The sequence below is a fragment of the Peromyscus maniculatus genome, chromosome 2 (genome assembly GCF_049852395.1).
Source record: "Peromyscus maniculatus bairdii isolate BWxNUB_F1_BW_parent chromosome 2, HU_Pman_BW_mat_3.1, whole genome shotgun sequence".
Taxonomy (NCBI): domain Eukaryota; kingdom Metazoa; phylum Chordata; class Mammalia; order Rodentia; family Cricetidae; genus Peromyscus; species Peromyscus maniculatus.
In genome coordinates, this window is record NC_134853.1 from 23,255,719 (window position 1) to 23,279,900 (window position 24,182).

At 36.4% G+C, this 24,182-nt stretch overlaps 1 protein-coding gene across 2 annotated transcripts in view; it reads left to right on the top strand.

Moving 5' to 3' along the window:
- Positions 1-24,182, top strand: part of Cnbd1 (cyclic nucleotide binding domain containing 1) — a 364,314-nt gene that overhangs the window by 198,908 nt on the left and 141,224 nt on the right. For both annotated transcript variants that reach the window (XM_016001789.3, XM_042270807.2), the window contains exon 5: positions 14,507-14,652. In XM_016001789.3, the coding sequence (XP_015857275.2) occupies positions 14,507-14,652 (146 nt within the window). The remainder of the gene's footprint in view (positions 1-14,506; positions 14,653-24,182) is intronic.

Below are 24,182 nucleotides of genomic sequence, written 5' to 3' on the forward strand. Positions count from 1 at the left end.
GAAGACTCCAGCAGAACAATCAAAACAATATATGTAGAAAGTAAAAAAGAAATAATTTTGTTATAATTGGAGAATTAAGACATTCACAAGACAACTTGATGAATTGCACTAAAAATTGAAGTTTAACATATTGGGCATTATGGTTGTATAGTTTTGTGTTCTTGTGGGACTCCAAACAGTAGGAGCTGGGGCTGTCTCTGACTCTTCCGCCTGCTTTTGGGAGCCTTTTCCTCCTGCTGGCTTTCCTTGTCCAGCCTTGATATGAGGGTGTCTGTCTGTCTTATTGTAATTTGTTAGGCTATGTTTGATTAATATCCCTGGGAGGCCTGCTCTTTTCTAAAGGAAAACAGAGGAAAAGTGGATCAAGGGATGGAGGGGGTGGCTGGGAGGAGAAGAGGACAGGGAATCTGCACCCAGGAAGTAATATATGAAAGAAGAATAGATAGATAGATAGATAGATAGATAGATAGATAGATAGATAATAGTAGACATTATTAAACTCATTATTAAAAAGGGAATGTGGATTTGAAAGAAAATAATTACTTTGAGGATATTATTTTTAAAATGGCTCTATTTAATTTTTGCTCCTTGAAGGAAGAGTTGAAATATAGTCTCATTCAATGGAACTGAAAGTAAAATTGGTTAAATAACTCTAAAAGGAGGAATTCAAAGATAGAAGGGATCATTTCTCTTTGTATGTGTGTGTGCCAAGCTAAGAAAAGATTTAAGCAGAAACACTTTGTCAGAGTTCAAAGAAATAAATGACAATACTATTAAAATAAAGCAAAGTTAGCATCAGATTATTTAGATTTCAGAGGAAAATGTACAGCTAATTATCCTATTTGATTTAACAATAGCTAAAAAAAACTGGGAAATTAGCATCATTGAAAATAGATACAGTTAATAATAATCAGTTCTTTAATGCCAGACTTTTTGCCTGCAAAGAAGTATTATTGAAATATCTATTAATTTTATGTAACATTATATCCCTTCAATTTTGTTCATGATCAAAAGATTCTCTATGTTGTTATTTTGTGATCAGTTTTCAAAATACCAATTTGATTAAATGATTGACTTATTTATTTATCTATTTATTTATTTGATTTTTTTTGAGACAGGATTTCTCTGTGTAGCTTTGGAACCTGTCCTGGAACTCACTCTGTAGACCAGGCTGGCCTTGAACTCACAGAGATCTTCCTGCCTCTGCCTCACAAGTGCTGGGATTAAAGGCATGTGCCACCACTGGCCCAACTGATTGACTTATTTATGTAGCTGTATTTTAGTAAGTATATGTACTTCTCTCCAAGGTGGTTTGTCTTTATGATTCATGTGAGCTTTTGTTTCTTTGTTGTGTATATTACCCCACAAATGATGAGGAATTAAAACTAAACTAACATTACATCTACACATTTCTAAGGCTTGAGCTTTACATGAGGGTGCAGTTCCTAGCATGTGCTAAAGGAGAATTTCTTGGATTTTATTTTTCTATTCATTATTTTGACAGTGACTGGAGTATAGTCAGAAGTCAACACCAGTACAACAGATTGTTTTGAAGGAAAAGCTTCGAATCGGTTGTCTTGACAAAGAGAGCCCTTTACATGACTACCAGCCATTTCACTGCTACCAATCGCAGAAGGAAAGCTGCTTGCTTGTATTTCAATTATATGGCCTTTTGCTTAACTCATTAAATCCCTTAAATATATTACAAGCTAATTTTAAAAACTGACCTACTAGATAAAATGGCTTATTACGTATTCTATTATAATAAAGTTCTAACTGGTCTCAGGATATTAGTTTTACAATATCCCAGTTCATCCTCTTCTATGTAGCCAGCATGTATTTTGAAAAATGTATGCCAGACCAGTTGTGCCTTACAATGAAGCCCTGAGATGATCTTATCTTTTCTAATAGCATAGTTCAAAACTTTCAACAGGGTTTACAATGCCCTCTAAGATTTTCCTCCCATACTACTTTAGGCTCATTTAATATCCAATTTCTTTTCTGTTTCCAACCAAATTGGGCTTTCTTCTTTGTGAGTTTCTTGAGTATGTGACTATAACTCCACATAGGTTATGTTTATTTATTATTTTTCTTGACACACGAATTTCTGCCTTTTACAACACTTTAATTACATACATTGTGCTTAATGTTTGACTTTTTTCTCTGAATTTTAAGTTGAATGTGCAAGGGCTGTACCTTTTATTCTCTTTGTTGTATTCTAATATTTAAAATAGACTTTGAAACTTAATCATTGCAAAAATATACTGAAAATGCACAAAAGCTTAAACTAAAGTAGAGGGTCTTTTCTTTTTTTGTGTGACCTAGAAATCATAAATGTAGGTAGAAACTGCTGTTTTTGTTTTAAATCAGACATGTAGTCATGTTCTTTGAATTAAAAAATAATATGATTAAATGGAGAATAAATATGATTTTTATCAAAATGACCTGTTAGTTTCTCTTCCTGAGAAATTATTTTTTGTGTCTTGGAAAAAAAAGATTTCAAATTTCTAAATATCAAAGAAAGTAGAAAATCTTTACTAGATATCAATTATGAACTATATAGAGTACATATTATATGTTACACTGATACGTGATTAGCTTGTGTATTGCAGTTAGGAAGAATCTGGAAGTGAGGTGACAGGTTAATTTGAAGCATGTTTGAACTCCTTCGTACATGTTTTGGCATGACTGTTGTAAAACACCCTGACATTATGGTCGACATTTGTAAAAGATGATCATGAATGCTCCTTGATGAGTCATAAGCAGTCTCAAAATTTGCAAGTTTGGAACAACAAACATGTAGAGAAATTATTTGCAACTTGTTCAATGGTGAACCATGTAGAAATTTAGATACAATACTAGCTTATTATTTTCTCCAATAACATGGGATTCTACAAAAGCTTGGCTTTTAAATTATTTTCCTTCCACAATAAAATGAAAAAGAATAAGCAAAACAAAACAAAACAAAAAAACAGGCAACCTTTCCAGGCAACACAGGAAGACATTTTTGAAAAGTTTCTGCACCCTGATAAGCTTTTCTGCCAAGGTAGCAATCCAAATGAGACCAAAGTAGAAAAAGCTCCAATTTAATGGGTAAAGTGCTCCTGGATGTTTTTCTACCTTCCCAGAGAGGAGATGGGGAATAGAGACCAAACAACCAAGTGTCTGTTTTCTGGGTGCAGTTTGAATACCCCGTGGGAATGGTCTTGAGCATTTCTGCAGGAGGAGTGGTGTTTGGCGTTTGGTGGGCTTAAGACAGGGCAGGGTTTGGGGAAAGAGAGAGACAGGAGAGGAGTTGAGGTTAGAGCTTCCACCAGAACATCCCAGGCTCCTTGGCTACGTTCTGGAGGCATGGGGCAATGTGGGGAAGTGGGGAGCCGGGTAGGGTAGTCGGGAGTTGGTGGGCTCACATTCAGCAGGAGGTGTGAGTGTAGGAGCATCCAGTTAACTGTCAATTTTAGAAACACTAAAATTGTGTCATGGCTTAGTAAAAGTGCACTAGGCAATGTGGCAATGAAGAAATGACAGACATTGAAGAACCAACAGGTATAGAAAAGTTGACATGGGTGGCTTGTGCTCACTTTGATGGAGGGCACCTACTCTGCAATGGCCCGGAACCTCAGCTCATTTATTATGTATAACACAAGGAGGAGAAGTTAAGGAGGCTCAGTAGATCTCTGTAGGAGAGCCGTCTCAGGACTAAGGAGGAAGCTGCACTCTGTGCTTTCTGTATAGTCTGTCAACATCCACACCTGATGCAAGGAAGGTTCTGCTGATCTCTGAGACAGACCCAGTGGATTGAAGGGTTTGCCACTCCCGGGGTCCAGGGCATTGGTTGTTGTCACTAATACATGCTCACTCAGGCCTTGATCTGCTCCTTACATATTCACTCAGGGCTTCTTGGCTCCACACACATAGTAGTCTACTTTTAAATCTTGAAGGTAGAGTTTGATTTTTAAAAGACTAAAAAAGGAGAGTTAAAGTCGATGTCTTCATTTCTTCCATTTCCATCTGTGTAGAGAATGATAAAGAGAGAGAGACCAGTCATGCTGTTCCCCCACCCATGGCTCTACACTGTGAATGACCAAATGCCAATTCTGGAGGAGCAGATAATGTTCAGCATTTGTCCTGTGAATTTGGATGATCAAATAAAATCAATTGTTATTCTGTCCATTCATCCTTGACTGATGAGGAAATTCAAAAGAGAGTCAGAGACAAAGTGATGTGCATATTAATGACTAGTGATTCAAGAACGGTTCAAGTGAATATTACAGTCTAGGAAGTAATTTTATAGTGAATTATTTGAAAGATTTGGGGTTAAAAAGGGGATCTTCAGTGGAAGGAAAAATGACATTTTTTGAGAGAATCACATTTTTAATTTTTATGACATTTATTTACTGATTTTTTTGGTGTGTGTGTGTGTGTGTGTGTGTGTGTGTGTGTGTGTGTGTGTGTGTGTTAGGTCAAAAGATGATGTATAGGAGTTGATTCTCTCCTTTTAACCTTGATTTATTTCCTCAGGCCTGGCCTTGCTTCAGTAGCCTCACACTATCAAGGCTATAGACTCCACCATGTTTCCCTGGTAACACTGGAAACATAAACATCAGTTTAGACATTCCTTGAAATTTAATTTAACATATGAAAAGATAAAGGTATTTCTCTAGTTCTAGGTGGAAATCTAGTCTTCCCAGCTGCCTAAGAAAAGATGGGGCCAGTGTTTTCTCTTAAGTGAGATAATGTAATTTTCTTCCCAGATACCCCTTCTCAACGTAGATGCTGTCTTCCACTTTCAGGGAATACTATGGCACTGGTCTGCCTACTTTTCTGAGTAATGTCCCTTTTCTAACGGTCTGAGTTTGTGACTGATGTAAGGGCAGACTGGCTAATGAACTGCACTTGGAGGAAAAGGGCCAGCCTCTGTTGGAGTGGTTATGTCTAGAATGGTATATTTGGTTACAGCCTCAATGAAATTGTTAAATTTCAAACCCTGGAAATAAAGGGTTTGAGGCACCTATTTAATATATCAAAGGTGGACCTGGCTGCCAAGTTCTCCCAGCATCCCTCAGTCCCTACCTGTTAGAGGTTATGGCTTGATTACCCAGCCTTCTACCCTGAAGAATCCAGCGGAGGGGCTGAGCTGCCCCTCTCCCAGGGCCTCTTTCCTATATAATTCTCTCTCATGGGAACCGTGGCTATGAGTATAGGAGTATGAGGAGCAGAAGAGAGGTAAAGGAGGATGTTGGGGACATGGCTGGAGGGGAGGGAGTGGGAGGCAGGTCCTTGAAGGAATAAATGAATAGGGATGAAGGAGGGTGGTAAGGCGTTAAAAAGAGCAGATTCTGAGTTTGGAGAGATGAGGAGGAAGTATGAATGGGGAAGGTAGGTGAATGAAGGTCAAGAGTGTCCATTCTAGGATGTTAAGGGGCATAAAAGGGATTGGTTGAGAAAAGGATCAAAGTTGGAGAAGGTAGAAACAGGGCATGTAGGTCAGTAGGTTGGGAAGTTCTAGAAGATTCTTTGTAGGGAGGCTTTTAGAGCAGTAAAGTCTAGTATGCTGTGCAGGTTTGGCAGAGGGAGAGCTGTGCCCTGAAGGATACCTCAGACCAATGCTTGCAGTTTTCTCTCTTGAAGTTATTAAATCGATAAGGATTTGGAAAGCAAAAATTCTGAATTCAGGCCAGGTGTGGCCACAGTCTAATTGATAATGAGCCTGATCTGAACAGAGAGCCACATTAGAGTGGACAGACTGAGGTTGGCAAGACATAAAGTTCTGACTGAGGTTTGATTTTAGGTGTAACAAAAGGCTGCTCTTGGGAACGGCCAGTTTGGAGTTCATCTAAAAAGGCAGGGGAGAGGGACACACCGCACAAAAACCTGCAGACTCCAGGGAAAACTCATGAAATGGGAAGAGGATAAGCATATAATTTTCATATTTGTTTTAGCCAAAAATATTATATGTTGGAAGATATATATGATAGCATATTAAAAATATAAATTATACAACAATAAAAAATCTTTAGTTTTGCCTTTTGTGAATGGAATATTATTTAGCTTACTATAGCTTTCAAGTGTGTAATGCAGACTTCTCTTAGAATTCATATTCCATTTTAATTAATTGAGCACTGATAAATTCTATACCTTTGTTCTCACAATACATAAAAATCAGAAGCCAGAAGGACTTATACTTCATAATCCAATCACTTAATAAGGTGGGAAATTGCATATACAAATAACTTATCCATGGCCACAAAGAAAATAAATTATAGGCAAGATTTTATCTCAGGGAAAACCATTGCAAAGTCAGGTTCCTAGACACTGGGCCACTAAAGCAAGTCTTCACAACAGTGACTTCAAGACTGTCAATAATTGGGAGTAAGCGGGGTTAGTTGAGTTAGGGCAGTAGGGTTGCAGAACTTGTTGGGTCAGACCTGTATACAAGGAACTAAAAAAAATTAAGATATATCCTTTAAAAACAGTACAAATGTATTTTTTGAAAGAGAACAAAAACACAACAAATTACTGAATGATTAAAACCTGAATGATTTATCATCTACTCAGAAAAATACTGAATTACTTTTATTAATTTTAACTTCCAGCATATTTATTTTTATTTTTTTTCTATTTTTGTTATATCATTTTTTACCTTGTACTTGTACAGTCCATGTCAACCAGCTATTATAGGAAGCTAAATTTTGTGAATCTTTAACATTTAAATAGAACAGGCATTGTTTATGTCAGAAGGTATAATATTGTTAATAGATAGTAGAAGGATATTTGTTTTTTATTTATTTTTCATCCTAGTAGATTAAGTTACTAGAAAGATTAAATCAGTTTTAATTTTAGTTGCAGTTTTAGAAAAATGCAAATGCCTCATTCCCTTTATACATCTGAATAAATGTAAGCAAAATAATGTTATAGTATAGAAACCTCAGCTGGGCGGTGGTGGCGCACACCTTTAATCCCAGCACTCGGGAGGCAGAGGCAGGCGGATCGCTGTGAGTTCGAGGCCAGCCTGGGCTACCAAGTGAGCTCCAGGAAAGGCGCAAAGCTACACAGAGAAACCCTGTCTCGAAAAACCAAAAAAAAAAAAAAAAAAAAAAGAAAGAAAAAAGAAAAAAAAAAGAAACCTTAAAGGAACCATAATCAATTTTCTATTCATGAGAGATATTCTCTCAAGTAGTCAGTCTCATGAGCAAGAAGTATGAAGAACTAGCTGAGTGTGAAGTCAACAGACTTAAAAAGTTCTACAAAACTTAGGTCTTGTGTGTGTGTGTGTGTGTGTGTGTGTGTGTGTAGCTGTGAATGTGGAGGACTAGAGTACAAAGAGAGGGTGCCAAGGTTAACCATGAGAGCTAAGTTCCGATGATGTTGCTTTAGGCAGATATTGAAGAGACAGAGATGGGGTAGCTATCTGTTGTGACTCTTAATGAGCCTCCAGCTTTCACACCATGTTGGGACAGAAAAGACTAGCAAAGAAAATTCTGAAATACGTGTTTTGCCTCAGAGTTTACCTGAAAGCCCCTGAATAGGCTGGTTTTTATTTCCTCCCTAAAACTGGGAAAAGACGAGAATATCTATTCTGGCACCTTTGTTCAGCATTCTAATAGACGTCCAATCAAGGAACATTGATTATGAGAAAGAAGTAGAAATCTACCAGGAAAGAAAATGAAAGTTGTCTCTGTTTACAAATTATATCTTTGGTATGAAAATCCTAAGGAATCTAATGGATTCAATTAAGATAATAAACAGTCTTAATAAAATGTAGGATATGATTAAGACTTAACTATACATCTATACACTATCACAGAACACCTTCAAAGACAGACCATAAAGTATAAAGTAAATTTAGGAAGAAACATAAGACCTGAACCCTAAAAACTATGAAATACTATTGAAAATAAAAATAAAACTTGAAAAACAAAAAAACTCTTCCTCAATTTTTCAGTTTAGTTGAATACAGGTTTTTAAAGTATGCACTTATGATTTTCTGTAATTCTTCAATGTCTGTGGTGGTACTTCCCTTTTCATCTTTGATTTTTAAAAAATATTTATTAATTTTTATTCTTATTTTATGTATAGGTGTATTTTGTCTGCATGTATGTGTGTGTACCACATGTGTGGCCTGGTGTCCATGGAGCCAGAAGAGGGTTAGGATCCTCTGGAGCTGGAGATAAAGATGGTTGTGAGATATCACCTGATTACTGAGATCTGAACCTGGGTCCTCCAGAAGAGCAGCCAGTGCTCTTAACTGCTGAGTCATCTCTCCAGCCCTTTCATCTCTGAATTTATTAATTTATGTCCTCTTTCTTTTAGTTAATTTGGCTAATGATTTGTCAATCTTACTAATATTTTCAATGAACCAAGTCTTCATTTAATTTATTTTATGTGTTTCTATGTCTTTAATTCCACACTGTTTTTGATGGTCACTTTTTGTCTTTTTATTCTTTTTGGGTGTTGCCTGTTTTTGTCCCCCCCCCAAGCCTTCAAGTACATCATTGAGTTACTAGTATGCATATTCCCAGGTTTCTTGATGAAAGTGTTTTGTGCTGTAAACTCTCCTCTTAGGACTTCTTTCTGTCCTGTAGATTTTGGTATGTTGTATATTTCTCAGCCCTCATCAAAGAAGCTTCTGTTTTGTAGTAGATGACAATTAACATGTAGACTTAGAACTGGGCACTGTACAGAGGATAATAGATTATGGAATGTTCAACCATAAATGCAATACCTATATCATACCTCTTCTCCAGGGTTAAGGGATCATAACTGAAGAGGTGGCAGAACGAGTGGAAGAACCAGAGTTGGGGGATGACTACAAGGAGTCAGTGTTTTTAAAACACAACAGAGTAGTTGCACATGTGAACTCAGAGCAGTTGTGACACCATGCATATATCTGCACAAGCTCAGGAAAGACAAAAATCCCTGTGTGTGTGTGTGTGTGTGTGTGTGTGTGAGAGAGAGAGAGAGAGAGAGAGAGAGAGAGAGAGAGAGAGAGAGAGAGAGAGAGAGAGAGAGAGAGGGGCACAGACAGAGGCAGAGAATAGAAAGAGACAGAGAGACAAAAAGAGAGAGTTTGTTGTCATTGTCCCTGGGTTCTGTCACTGAACAGAACCCAGAACATGGAACTATGAGCAAATCATTTCAAAATGTGCTATATTAGCTTTTCTGTTTGTTAAATAGAAGCATATTTGTACTTTACCTTCAGAAAAACTATTTGGTGCATAGTACTATAAATGAGGTCCTATTTCTATGTACAAGTGTATCACAGTACCCACATAGATTTCACTGTTATGAATATATGCGTTTTATATAAGCTTTTCGTGTATTTTGATATGTAAGTATATAAATGTATTCACACATGATTTTATATCCACTAGGTGAACATACACATTCTTTATATGTTCATATAGAATGCTTTAAAATTTTGACCACTTAATAAGCCATGCTTCCCTATGTCTGTTCAATTCCTATTAGAATTCAGGTACATGGTCAAAGTGGATATGGAAATTAAACTCAATGAATGCCTAGATGCAATAGGAATCAATGTTTTGATAGTTCTGGTGTCTTCAAGGCTTTGTCTTTCTCTTTTGCTACCAACCATCTGTATACATAGTCTTTTTTCTAACACATATTCATTCTTTCACCAAAAGACAACTAAAAGTTTCATTCAGGACTACATCTCAAAGTTGTGGCCCCTGGGTATACATCCTGCTCTCCCTTGAGATCCAGTTTGGTAATTTCTGGTACACTAACATAAAAAGCTGTTTTCATCTTGCACATGCACCATGGTGGGACCAGAGTAAGGCAGCCTATCATTAACAGCCTATTCAGAAAAAATAATGAAATGGAATCACACTGAAAGTATTAGTTCATGAAAATAATGCTGTTTCCATGAGCTGATATATTGAAACCATTGCCCTAATAGTCTTATCAGTTTTAAATTTAGATTTTGGATTTTTTTTTTTTTTTGTCAGGGGAGAGGGGATCCTGAGGGAAAGAACACCTTTTGTCTTTACTACATGGGAAGTTTTCTCTCATCTCTTATTCCAGTGAATAAATCTAACAAAGGCATTGGAGAAAGTGTTTTGTTTGAAGGTGAGGTGTCCTACAATGTGCTATGGTTTGAAAGTTCAATTTCTGACAAGCTTATTAGGTCATAAAATTGGATATTTTAGCAATACAAATCCTTAAAATATATAAAAGTATCTCTATATGTCTAGCATCATCTCCTTGCCAGTAAGCAAAGCCAAGGCTGTGTGGCAGACATTGCTTCTAAGGTTGTTTATTTGTCTGCTCCCTTCCACTGTACTCAGCTGTCCCTGAAGGCCTTCTGGATCAATAACTTAGATGGGAAGGCAGAACTTTTCATTAGGCCTTTGCCATAGGGTTTGACACCTTTCTTTAACCAAGAAGACTTAATGGACCTTTTATAGCCAAGTCTTTCTCATGTTCAACTCTTTCTTGCTAAGTGGATCATGGAAGCACTTGCTTTTTGTAACCGTGCTTCACATTTCTGTCTTTCTTCTCTTCCCTACCTCACTGTGTAATGATCCATTGCTTCAAGCTAGCAAAACTAAGCACACTAAATACAATCATGTTCAGTGAAGTGAATTTTCTAAGTACATGGTCCATGTTCTGTTTTATTATAGGAGTATAATGAATGTTTACACACACACACTTAGCTTCTGTATGATCACTAAGTTAATAACATATTTAAATTTATTTTTACATATATTTATTTTGTGTATTGAAGGATATGGCCTGATACATGTTGGAGTCAGAGGACAAATTGTAGGATTAGATTTTCTTCTCCTACTATATGGATTCCAGAGACAGAACTTAGGTCTTCAGGCTTGGGAGAAAGAACCCCTTATCTGCTGAGTCATCTCACTGACTCCAGTGATATATATCCTGTGCTTTAGATATTATATTGCTAGATTTCTGATATTAATTATTAATTACTGTATCTTGGGTACACTTTTAAAAATGATATATATTTAATACGGAGCCAGTTTTCTAAAGATAGTTTCTGAAGGTATTAGCTACTGTTTTTGAATATGTTGAGTAAAAGTTACAACAGAAAGACAATTTATATCACCATCCAAGAGATACATACGTGAAGATAAAAGTCCAAAAGCACATGTATGAATTACTTTTCTATTGCTGTGCTGCAGCACCGTGATCAAGGTAACTTATAAAAAAAGAATGTATTGTGGTGGTATTGTGTTCCCCAAAATATTGTGCTCCCTAATAAATTTATCTGGGGTCAGAGAACAGACAGCCACTAGATACAAAAGCTAGAAAATGGTGGCACTCACACCTTTAATCCTAGCATTCCAGAGATAGAAATCCCTCTGGATCTCTGTGAGTTCAAGGCCACACTGGAAATAGCCAAGCATGGTGACACACGCCTTTAATCCCAGAAAGCCAGCCTTTAATCCCAGGGAGTGGTGGTAGAAAGCAGAAAGATATATAAGGCGTGAGGACCAGAAACTAGAAGCATTTGGCTGGTTAAGATTTTGGCTGGTTAAGCATTCAGGCTTTTGAGCAGTAATTCAGCTGAGACCCATTCCGGATGAGGACTCAGAGGCCTCCAGTTTGAGGAGACAAGACCAGCTGAGGATCCGTCGAAGTGAGATAGCTGTGGCTTGTTCTGTCTCTCTGATCTACCAGCATGGACCCCAAAAACTCGCCTCATGTTTGATTTTATTAATAAGAACCTTTAAGATTCCTGCTACAATGTATTATTAGTTTTATGGGTCCAGAGGGTTAGAGTTGATGATGGCACAGTGAAGGCACAGTGACAGAACCATCTGAGCTCTCACATTTTACACCATAAGTTGGAGGTAGAGAGTGAATATTTGAGGATGCCAAGAGGCTTTGGCAATCCCAAGCCTGCTCCCAGTAACATACCTCCTGGCTACACCTCCTCATCCTTCCTCACACAGCCACTAACAAGGGCCAAGTGTTCAAATGTTTGAGCCTATTGGGCTATTTTCATCCAAACTACTATAGCCCATGAGGTCTATAGTGGCATTGTTACTGAAAGAACCGCACATGTGGTGTGGGCACCATTATGGATTACCCAAGGTCTGGGGATTTCACTAAGTCCAGCATGGGATATATGAGGGAAAAAAAATCTATGTACACCATGCTCTTATATCTATTAACTTCATTTCTCTAAGACAAAATTCTATCTATTACAGCTTCAGCTCCGTCAGAAATTCAGGGAAGGAATAACTCTAGATGTACCAAGTTCTTTGTCCATCTACTTTATTCTGTGGGATGAAATCCTGTCTACATAGCTTCAGTTCCATTCTGACACTCAATTCCCCTTTGTCCTCTCTTACTGTTCTCTCAAAGTCTGGTAACAATGGAGCTCTTATGCTTCCCACTTCATCTACATCACCTGTTGTTTCTTCGCCCTCCATCTCTACTTGCTCTGTACTCCTGCCTCAAGAGTTCTGCTTTACCATCTATGTTACCTCTGTGTTCTTCTCTTCTCCCTGGTCATACCATTCTGTCAGCTCTACAGAAAATGCCTATCTGTCCTTCCCCTGGCCAAGTGGTTTTCTGCTGTCTCAGGAATGTTGCTCTTCCTTCCACCTTGATATGTAAAAACCTCTTTTGTTCTCCATCTATTGCTCTGGAGAGCCACTAGGCCTCAAGGCAAGGGGATGGTCTGAGCTTCATTTGCATAAGAAACAAACCTATGAGTTTCTGCCAGCTTGTCTCCTAGGATCAGTAGGGGAATTAGTTACCTAGAAGTTCAGCAGGTCTGAAGAACTGAACTGTTTGCCAATTGGTCTGGGAATATTTGGGCATGCAAGAATTTCATATAGAAGACAGCTGAAATATCAAAAGCTGGATAACACCAAATATTCATAATAAATGGCTTGCCTTTTGACAGACCCTTGGCCAGTCAAAGTATAGTTTTAATACACAGTAAAATCTCTAATATATATTCTTGTGTCCTGCCACACACCATAAGCTGCTTTTCTGGAACTAAACAATTTTTTCATATTGTTCTTAAAAATTAGTTGAAACCACTGAATATTCTTCAGTTTAATGTACAACTATGTTATCCCCTTTTAAACATATAAATACCAAGTGTTGTGCCCAGATCATAACCCCCAGAGAGACCACCAAGGACGAGCATACCAGAATGCAAAAGCAAGGTTTATCTGTTGCAAGTCATGACAGGGAACTCAACTCAAGCCATCTCAAGTGAGGCAGAGAAGAGTTACTCTTTCTTGGGGGAAGTTAGTTTTTATAGGCAAAACCCATAAAATTTCTTAGAGGGGAGGGGGTTAGTACAGGTCCATCCTTGATTGGTCCAGTTTTTCCTGGGCCTTGACTTTATCTTATTCTAGCTTATCTGTTTGCCCTGTCAGGAGTTTTACAACTCATCTCCGGGGTCTGGTCATGTTATCTCTGGAGAGGGGCATCTTGTGGTTAATTGGTTACCATCAGACATCCTGACTCTGTTCTTTTGTTCCTGGGGCTGGCGCCATCATTTCTGGGGACTTGAAACTGGCCTGGGTCTATCTATATTGAGATATCTTTGTCTAAGGCCCCCTTTTTGAGACAATAGAGTGAGGGTCTTGTTGTGCCTAGATCACGTCCCCAAAACCGCCACTGGAGACTTTAGGTACAGAATGCAAAAGTAAGGTGTTTTCTAAGTTTACAAGCCTCCAGGGAGGCTCTTCCAAATCTCTCACTCACAGCAGGGAGGTTGGAAGGAGCACTCCCCTTTCTTTGTGAGGCTAGTTCTTAAAGGCACAGATCATATAATTTATTTTAACCCGCCTCCCTTTTTTTTAGTCTTTTGGTTGAATATCCTGACTGTGTTTTCCAAAGTCCCTGTAGCAGATACAGGCACCTGGGGAAAAGGGTTCTAAGTTCTTATCTACACTTAGGAATCCTGGTTTAAGCTTCTCTTTGTCTGTAGGGGATAGAGTGGGGGGTTTTACTGAGGTATCACACCATGCACAATATGTGAGAACAATGTTTCATTTAAAATTATATATATATAATCTTTTCATTTAAATTATAAATCATTAAGAGTTAAATTAGTTTCACTTTTACCCAACTTTAATAATATATAGATACTGTTAAGGATCAAGTATAAAAAGTAGGAGTTAAAAATGTTTTCTTTAGTTAATACCTAAAAATAGTTGTTCTTTATTGTTAATAAATGATAGTCTTTAATTGTAATTAAGTTTCTATTGAAGTTTAAGGCATCATGGCACATCTTAATATTGGAAAGAGAGTGAATGTTGAATATTGATTAATAAGCCAAATGCAGTTTATTTATAGTTCTTTTGAAATAATTCTAAGTAAAAATAAAATAAAAAATTGGAAATTTAAAGTCCCCCAATATGTTAGCTTTTCTTTTCATTTATTCATTCATTCATTTTATTTATTTATTTATTATTTATTTATTTACTTACTTACTTACTTACTTACTGTAGTCTCTGAATTTATAATCTCTCATTCTTTTCCTAAGGCCAGTTCACAGAACAGCCCAAGAACACAATGCTGTATGGAGGATGTTGAAGAAAATTCCAGAGTTAGCCTCTCAGCTCAGTGATGAGCATCTGAAAATCCTGAGTAAGAATGTCTTTTCTGAAACCTGGATCAAAGGCAGCACAGGTACTTGACTAATCTGGGGCATCTAGCAGAATGAAATGCATACATCTCCCTCAACGTGGCTACTGTTAAATGCTTATAATTTCACTTGGCATGCTAAAATACTGTTTGGATATAGTCCTCTTTTAAGGAAAGCTATTGAAGTAACACCTCATTGTGGGAGCCCGTTTTCAGGTTCCTCGTGGCTTTACCCAGCATGTCTGCATAGAGGATGATTAGGACCATGGGCCTGAGTGCAAGTGTCTGAGATGGTCTGCACTTGGCTGTGCTGGGGGAGGAGGTCTTTTGCTCCACCCCTTGGCGTCTCTATGAATACCCTGGGACAGGGACAGTCCTTGGAAAAGGTTCCAGGCCCTCTCACGCTATCCTGTATTTTCTATCTGTTTATCTCCGCAATAAATCCTTCTATCTAATATTTCTTGCTGCTCATACTGAAGAAAACTCTGGGGAGCTGTGAGGTTAGTGGGTAAATGCCCCACACCTCATACTTTAGTAAGATTTATAGCTTATGCTTATGAACTTATCCTTTGAATAAATATCTAAATTAATTATAGTACCCCCTGAATAACAATGGGCTTAATTCTGTAGACTTCTGGTTTATAAGGTCTGGGATAGGGCCAAATTTATATTTACAATAATCTATTGATGACAACAAAGTGCAGTACAAATTTAGTAGCAACCCAGTGCTGTCTTTCAAAGTTGAATACTCAGTGGTCAAAGTGCTTGCCTGTCTAGTTGAGTTAGTGCCCTAGATATTGGGAAAGGACTCAGTAGACATAATGTTCATCTTTACACTGTTTACAATGGATATAGGAGCTAGTTCATCAGAAATTCATGCATCTGAATCTTTGAAGGGAAGGTATGCAAGACATGTTCTTTGCGCCACAAAAATTCCTTTATTATTTCTTACAGAAACAGGGTGATAGGTAGTATTATTGTTAGCAGGCGAGCATCCCTAAGGCATAAACACATCATGCAGAGGAATCCTGCTTGTAAATGCATTTTAGACCCACTTCAGTCCAGCTCTGAACTTGCCCCCTGTTTGCTGCTGATTGTGGAAAGCAGTTGAACAGGAACCTGACATTTAAAACTGAATTGGAATCTTGGAGACTCATGACTTTTGAAAAGATTTACATATTTTGAGAGTATTGCCCCAATGGTTTTCTATCATAATTGGTTCCATTAATTAGAATCAAGCAACAGAAAATAAATCAAAAGAGTTTTGCCACGATTAAAATGATTTTAAAGGGAAAAAAAGGAATATTCACTATTGCTTTGCTATTAGCTTGAGGATAGTAATTAAAAACTACTTTGTTTTATAAGCTCTGAAATTGTATTTCTAATGGTAAAAAGTATCAGAACAACCTAAATGCCCTTCAATAAAAGATTGAATATCATCAGTTCAATACAACTGTAGGCACTGACTGAAAAGAATGTACTTGTACGTGCATGCATATATGTGTGTCTGTATATATATATGTATATATGTATATATATGGTAGTAAATAAAAGTATAACAGTAGAAACTTACAAATATCTACAAAAAGTATAAATGTATGAACGTACATGTATATATATTTAAATATATTTAAAAATATAAGCGGACCCAGAATGAAATTTTAAATGTACAAACACTTAAAATATTTTTGTTGCCTTAGTGTAGAGGAGTAGAATATGGAGCTGCTATGGTTTGAGTGTGGCTTGAATGTTCCACCACAAGCTACTGTGATTGAAGGCTTTGTCTAGCTTTAGCTCAATTAATGGTGTTGGGAGGTGTTAGAACTTCTGGGAGGTGGGTCCTTCTAGATGATTCTTTTAGATGATTTGGCTATAAGGTATATATGTGCCACTCACTGAGTTTTTGTAGGGGATCATGATATAGTGGCAAGCATGGCCCTGTTAACCTTGCCCTCTTTGCTCCTGTTGGATTTTTGATTGATTGCTGTTGTCACTCATACAACAGTGTATCCCCAATATGACTTTACCAAGCAGCCAAACAAATGGGATATGTGATCTGATTTGGACCTACCATGGGCTAAACATACCCTTTCCCATTACAAAGTCAGATAGCTCAGGCTTTTATTGGAATAAAGAAAGCTAATATAAGAGAAATAAAAGCAAATAATTTTCTATTTCTTCTACATGTATGGACAGGCTAATTGTCTCACAATAAATTGAGTCATATGAATTGTAATTAGAGATTTATATTTTTCATGAAAGTTCTACATTCAAATTGAGAACAAACATTTTATTCCAATAGCATATAAATACTTTACCACCAAGTTTTACTTGATTATATGACGTATAGAATTTCAACTTGCATCTTGTAGTTCTTTAAAAATTTATAAGCTTGTGTTTTCTTCACCTACTGATATCCAGATCCTTTGGAATTTTTAAGACATGTAGTTCTAGCAGCTCAGATGTTTCCCTATCAAAGTGTCAGCTCATTAGATACACAACCTTTGTAGTTCTCTTTGTTCATCCAGCTTAAGAAAAAAGCCGATCTAGGTGTCTGCTCCCTCCATTTGCTTTATTCATGTGTGTGCTTCTCTCTGCCTGCCGTGTTTTTAAAGTGTGTCCCCAGCAGCCCCTCGTCCCCAGGCTACAGACTTTCAATCTGCCACAGAGGCTCATTTCTCTAGTGCAACTTTGCACAGCTGTTGGTGCCTTCTGGTCTTTTTATTTGGCCATTAGGCTTTTTAAGCTGCATTATTTAAGGAGTTTTCCTAAATTTACCATTATCCATATAACCTCCTATACATTCAGTTTCTGCAAACAAACTACTAAGATGGAAACAATACTATGACTTAAGTAAATGAAACATATAAATGTTTCTAAGTAATGATGGAATTAAGCATCCTCTTATATTATTTACTATAAAATTACCATATGTAAAGATCAATTATATTAACTCTATCAAAATTACTGAAAATAAGGGACAGAGGGGATGGTAGTCAGTACAAATCACGCATTAGGTATTGATCTGCAATCTTGTTCCAGACTAGAAATAGATTGCATGATGTTATAGCATAATGCTCCACAGAGGCAGTTTGAAACAGTTGCCAGTCAGCCCAGGGATTTTTTGCAGCGTACTGTTTTATAAAACTATTATGCACACAGGATAGGTGTATTAAATGCATTTTTTACTTGATTTTTTTTTCAATTTATGTAATCTTATCATAAGTTGAGAAGCACTTGTCATAAAAATACTTTAAACATTTCCACAAAGAAAAGAGCATTCATACAAAGCAGTGAATAATCTGAAACTAAAATTGGGAGGTTCTGCTCTATTAGCAATCATAACAACAGTAGGGCATACTACTTGGGAATAGATTTAGCCAAAGAACTGCAAGACTTATGTATTAAAAATAGCAAAACAGTTTTGAGAGCTATTGGAAATTCATCCAATAGTTACAGTAATATTTAAAGGACTAATATTGCAGTAACTAAGTTAATGTACAGATCAAACACAATAACTTGTGTGTTTAAAGCTGTTATACATAATTTCCAAGAATGAATAAAATAACTAATTTCTTAATCTAATATTTATAAATATGCAACTGTTTTAATTGTAACTAAATGAAAATATCCCTCAAACTAAATGGGTAGTGTCCCAATACCCCATCACCAGCTGAAAATATAGTAAGTCAGAAATACTTTTTATTCAGGTAACTTACACAATAGCACAGCTCTTACTGTAGTTTTGATGGTGGTCTTCAGGATCCCAGGATGTCTGTGAGCTTGCTACAGAAGCTGAAGACAGCACTATATGACATCTTAGCCCAGAGAAGACTGATTTTTAAAAATTGAAGTCCAGTTTGTACTTAAATTTTTGCAATAAGTCAAAAAGGAAAATCAGTCACAGATTATGTTTATTGCTATGAAATAGATTCATAAATTTTTGTTTAATCTTTTCCTTCTGTAACAGGCTTGGATAGGAAGGAACAGATTTAAATATTGCAATCTTTGTAATTTGTCTAAACATAACTTTACTTAATATCATTCTTATCCAGACACCTCAAGAAAGGGATGATTTAATTAGGAAATCCTTTCATGAAGATCGATCCCTCAAAATCTTTGAAAACTGCATTCATTCTTTATTCTGTGACTCTAGCCCCTTAGTTTTCCCAAAGTGTCCCGCTTTGTGTCATTTTTCTCTGTGAAAGTATTCATTTGCCATCCAGCTGGTAATTCCTCTCCAATAGACATTGTTCTGGGTTCCACATGCCAGAGTCCTGCTCTTGCTCATATGGGTTGCTGCTTTGAATCACCTCTAGCCCAGAACTTTAGACATAGACATAGGTCTTTCTTTAGGAACTGTTTCAGATGTGAAATCTTAAAAACAAGACATTTTAAGCTACTTCCTTTCCCTCCTAAAGTAATTGAGTTGTATTCTACAAATTTAACTTGTTCATTCCAAGCTTATTTTCTTTTTTTCATTCCTATTGATTAGTTCAGTCCTCCATTCATTTCTTCTCCTAAGGAATACTTCCATCAACTCCCCTCTGGTCTCTCTTCCTGTTTGTTTCCAGAAAACTTGTCTGATTCATCCCTGTGCTGCACATATTTTCTCTCTTAATAAAATATTATCATAGGAAATGCTATAAGCTCTTAATATTTTAAAATACAAATAAGGGAAAAGAGGATATTTCTTAATCCCCTAATTTCCCCTAACCATCCTCCTCATTTGGGCTTATTTTCTTATTCTACTTATAGCCATTGTTCTAGTGAAATTCTGTCATTTATTTCCTGCTTTGGATTTGACACCTCATTAGGCACTACTTTTTAATAACTACAGATAGAGAGAGGTGTGTTTTAATTTAGGAGATCAGTTATTTGTACTATGACTATTGTGGTCCTGGATAAAATCTGGCCCTACTAATTTTTGCTCATTTGTTTTCTTTTTGAAAGTTAAGGCAGAGAGGGAGCAGAAGCTGCAGTTGGGATGTATTGAGAACAAAAACAAAAAAAAGAAAATTATTTAAAAAGTTAAATTATTCATAGTTCATGTTTTTCCATTTGTTTGGAGATGAACCAAAGGCTGAGGGGCCCCCAACTGGATCAGGCCCTCTGAATAGGTGAGACAGTTGATTGGCTTGATCTGTTTGGGAGGCATCTAGGCAGTGGTACCAGGTCCTGGGCTCGCTGCATGAGTTGGCTGTTTGAAATCTGGGACTTATACAGGGACGCTTGGCTCAGTCTGGGAGGAGGGGACTGGACCTACCTGGACTGAGTCTATCAGGTCTATCTCAGTCCTTGGGGGTGGCCTTGATCTGGAGGAGGTGGGAAAGGGGGGTGGGTTGGGAGGAAGGGGAGGGGGGCAGGAAGGGGGAGGGGAAGGGGGAGAACAAGGAAATCTGTGGCTGTTATGTAGAACTGAATAGTATTGTAAAATAAAATAAATAAAAAAGTTAAATTATTGCTCAGATTTCAAATTATTCTTTATGAATTTCACACATGTACAAAATATATTGTTATCATAGTCACCCTCCTTCCTCTCCCCCTCAAATTTCCCCAGAACTTTTCCAACCAGTTGCCCTCCAAACTTCATGTGTACTTCTTTCTTCTTCACATTTCAAAGAGAATTACCATTCTCCCCTCGAGACTCCATTAACTCACAGTGTCTTTTCCACTATGGGTGGGAGCCACATGAGGTCCTTAATTACCCACACTGGGATTCTGAGTGGCTTGGGTTTGTGCAGGTAAACCACAACTGTCCTGAAGTTGTGAGTAGAACAGCCAAGTCATCCCAGAAGACAGCATCTCCTCATCCCCTGTTGCTTACATTCTTCTTGCCTTCTCTTTGAAATGTTCCCTGAACATTGGCAGGGATGGGATGGGCTTGATAAAATGTTTCCATTTAGGGCTAAGTACTCACAGTTGTACATTCTCAGCACTTGGATCAGGTAAGAGCCTGTGTTAACTGCAAAAGGAAGTTTCTCTGACCAAGGATGAGCCGAGCACCAATCTATGGGTATCAATGTAAATATTTAGAAGGCAATCAAACAACATGGTCATTAAGCAAAATAGCAATGGTAGTTTCTACTTTAGGACCCATGATGTCCTCAGTATAGACTCCTAACTAGGTTTACAGGACTAGGTATAAATTCCCTCTTGTAGAATATGACTCAAGTCCAACCAGAAGGTGACCTCAGAACAGCCTTGCCACGATTGCATCAGTGGGTATATTTTGCCTGGCTTGTCTGTATTTTAACATTCTGAATCAAGTAAGTTAGACCATTGATGTTATTTCTTCCCGAGCAAAATGCGTTACTTCTTTTGGCAAAATGGATACTAGCCAGCGGAGGGAAAGCTTCCTGGTCACCTTGAGATTGAATTCTCTTTGTCTTACAGCTAAAGTGTGTGTTATCTTCAGTAACAGGATCTTACCATTTAAGAGTAGTGTAATCAAGAGCAATTAAAATAACCTGTGCTATTTAGGGTGCCTCTGGGTCCCCTCTGGGAGTAGTGTTGTCACCCACACATGGTAACTCCATTGAACTTCCATTTTAAATTATATTTTGAAGTCAGGTTACTAACTTGTGGATATCTCCCCTACTCCTACTACTAATTTTCAGTCTTTGCTTTGAATTATTTTTATGACACATTTTCAAAATTCAAAAACAAAGAACCAGCAATCTAGATTTTTCATGTTTCTTGACTTTTAGTGCTTGTTTTATATCTTGATTATTAACACTTGTTACAACATTACATAATCATGCTAACAAGGACTTACTAACTTTAATTTATTATTTATTTTAAAAATAGACATTTTTATTAATGAGACTTAAAACTTGGTTTTTGATTATTTGAAAGATAGTTACCATTTCAATTGCTTTTAAAGTAATCTTAACATACTTTGAAATAGGTATCTTAAAATACTTTTTTGTACTTGGTTGAAAAAGCCTGATTTTTTTTGTCTCCTATACTTGATTGAAGAAGGTGAGTCAATTTTTTTGTGTTTGGTATATAGTTTTCTCTGTTGTAGTGTAGGAAAGTTTCCCAAACAAAATTCTCTATATTTCCAAATCTATTACAAATGCCATAGTTTTCATTAGATCAATTTAGATCCCTTATACTAGATACAGTAATTTTATCACTTCATATAGTTTCTACTTCTTTAAGAGTGCTGACTCTCTGATGCTTTATCTAATGATAATACATTTAGTGAGTTTTATTAAGTACTAGTTTTTATTTATGTTCTGGGAATAGAATGTCTCAGTATTAATAAGTTATTTCAGTGGGTTGAAGCATTTTCCTCTATCCTCACACTTCAAAGTACATATTACTTGTAGATTGTTTTTCACAAATTATAGACATATTCTAAGAAATCGTACTAAACTTGTGCTGTATAACTTCCCCTGACATGGAATGGGGAAGGGTATATTGACTTTAAGCTCAATATACCCATGTCTAAAGATTGCTAACATAGTAACAGCTATGAAGAAACTATTCATTATTTTACTTCTATTTTATGTGGAATCATTTCGAGTTTCTAAAGTAGCTTCTATGAATCAATATTTCAGGCTCTAAACAGACACACACACATGCATACACACACACACACACACACACACACACACACATCGATTTTTTTTTTTTACTGAGCTTGTACACAACAGAATGTAAAGAAATTAGACCTTCAAAGTCATCATATTCAAAAGTGGATAAAATTCTAAGTGGAATAATGGATTTTATCTTTGTACCAAAAACAATGAATATTCTGGTTTCTGTTCAGATCATTTAAATTTTCTGCCTTTTACCAAAGTACAACTAAGCCTTCATTCATTCAACAAATGCCTACTAAATACTGCCAAATAATCCAGGATGGATGCTTGGAGTTGGAAATCCTCAAGCAGAACCATGGCCTCATCTTTGAGGAGTGTAGGATATTTAGGTAAAGTCTGAGTATGAAGTATTCCATGACATAAATCCTGAGTAGGCATTAGTTATTCTGAAGAAAGCAGGCCAGGATGAGGAAAGTCTTTCCTGAGCAGCAGATGACACTTAAATCCGGTTTATAGGTCAGAAAGGTATAATTCAGTTGACAGTATGACCTTCACGCACAACTGCTTGGAACATTGAACTCATTCTGGATGGTTGATCTGAAAGGCCTGTGTACCATAGAAAGGGAGATAGTAATTGACAAACATTTGCTTTAATCATCCTTTGTGTCTGGCTTCTAACCTTTGAAAAAGTCAATAATAAAGTGATCAATTAAAATTCCCTGTAGTTTTAAAATGCCTTTTGTTCTCCTTGAGCTGTTTCTTTCAAAAACATGAAATCATGTAATAGTACATTTTTTAAATCTTCAAAAATATTTCTTTGGATTTTGTTTGTAATGTAGATTAACTATACCATTACTTTGCATAAAAATTGGTCCTACTGGGGTAGATTTTCATGAAGACTTAATTTCCTAAGGTCTAGCATTCTGAGTTTTATGCCTGAGAAATCAATATTTCTGTAATTATCTGAGTCTTCTAAGGTTCTTGAACCCCTTCTGCTTTAAATTTATATGAAATTGTTTTACATATTTTGAAATGTAATAGGAAGTCTATTTTTTCAAAGCTTACATTTGTCTTATATTATCAACAATTGTATTCTTTCACAACTCATTAAATTAGCATCACTTTTTATTTGTCAGCATTTTAATTGTTCTTTGAGAACTTAGCTGTATATATTTTCTTCAAGCAATTTTTATGGTGTTTAAACATTTTTTTATACATTTTAGCAACTAAAATATTAAAATATTTCTAAAATTCTCTCTGAGAAGTTTTTGTTAATTCTGTTTTGCTATAATCCAGTTACATTAATTTAAAGAAATATTTGAGTATTAATTCTAGAATTCTGATACACATAGTATACATTCTTTTTCATTGAGAATTTTTATGGATCTATAAAATCAACATGCACACAGTAATTTACATGTATGGTATAGATATATTACACACATATGCAGTACACTCCTATGTCTGTGTTTGCATGACTGCAAATTTGTATGTGTATATGTGTGTGTGGTATGTGTTTCAGACACAGCAACACATCCATTAACTTACAGAACTGGCTGTCCCAATATTGGAGCTCTGGACTTAGAGACAAGGTTCAGCTTGTCACTGCCTTCAGCTTCATGATTTATAAAATTAGAGCCAGCATGGTACCTGATCCAAAAGATAAAGATACATCTTTATATATTATATCAATAAAGATATAAATGGTAATCACAAACAATATATTTCAGGCTGCCTATAATGTAACAATATACTTAAAACAGAGGTTAAAAGTAATTTGCTGTCACGAGTGGGCACTCATGTTCTTTTAACAGTTTTCACTCATTATATTAATGTCTTAATATTAAAACCAAAAGTATGTAAAATAGTCTTAGTATAAAAACTATAGTCCCTTTTTTATTTCAAATACACACACATATGTATATATTAGGAATAACAAAAGGTCATGACATATGTTCTGAGCTAAATATTTTTTTGCATGATTCTGTGACTCTTCCATTTTGTTTGACTCCTTCAAGGCCTTAT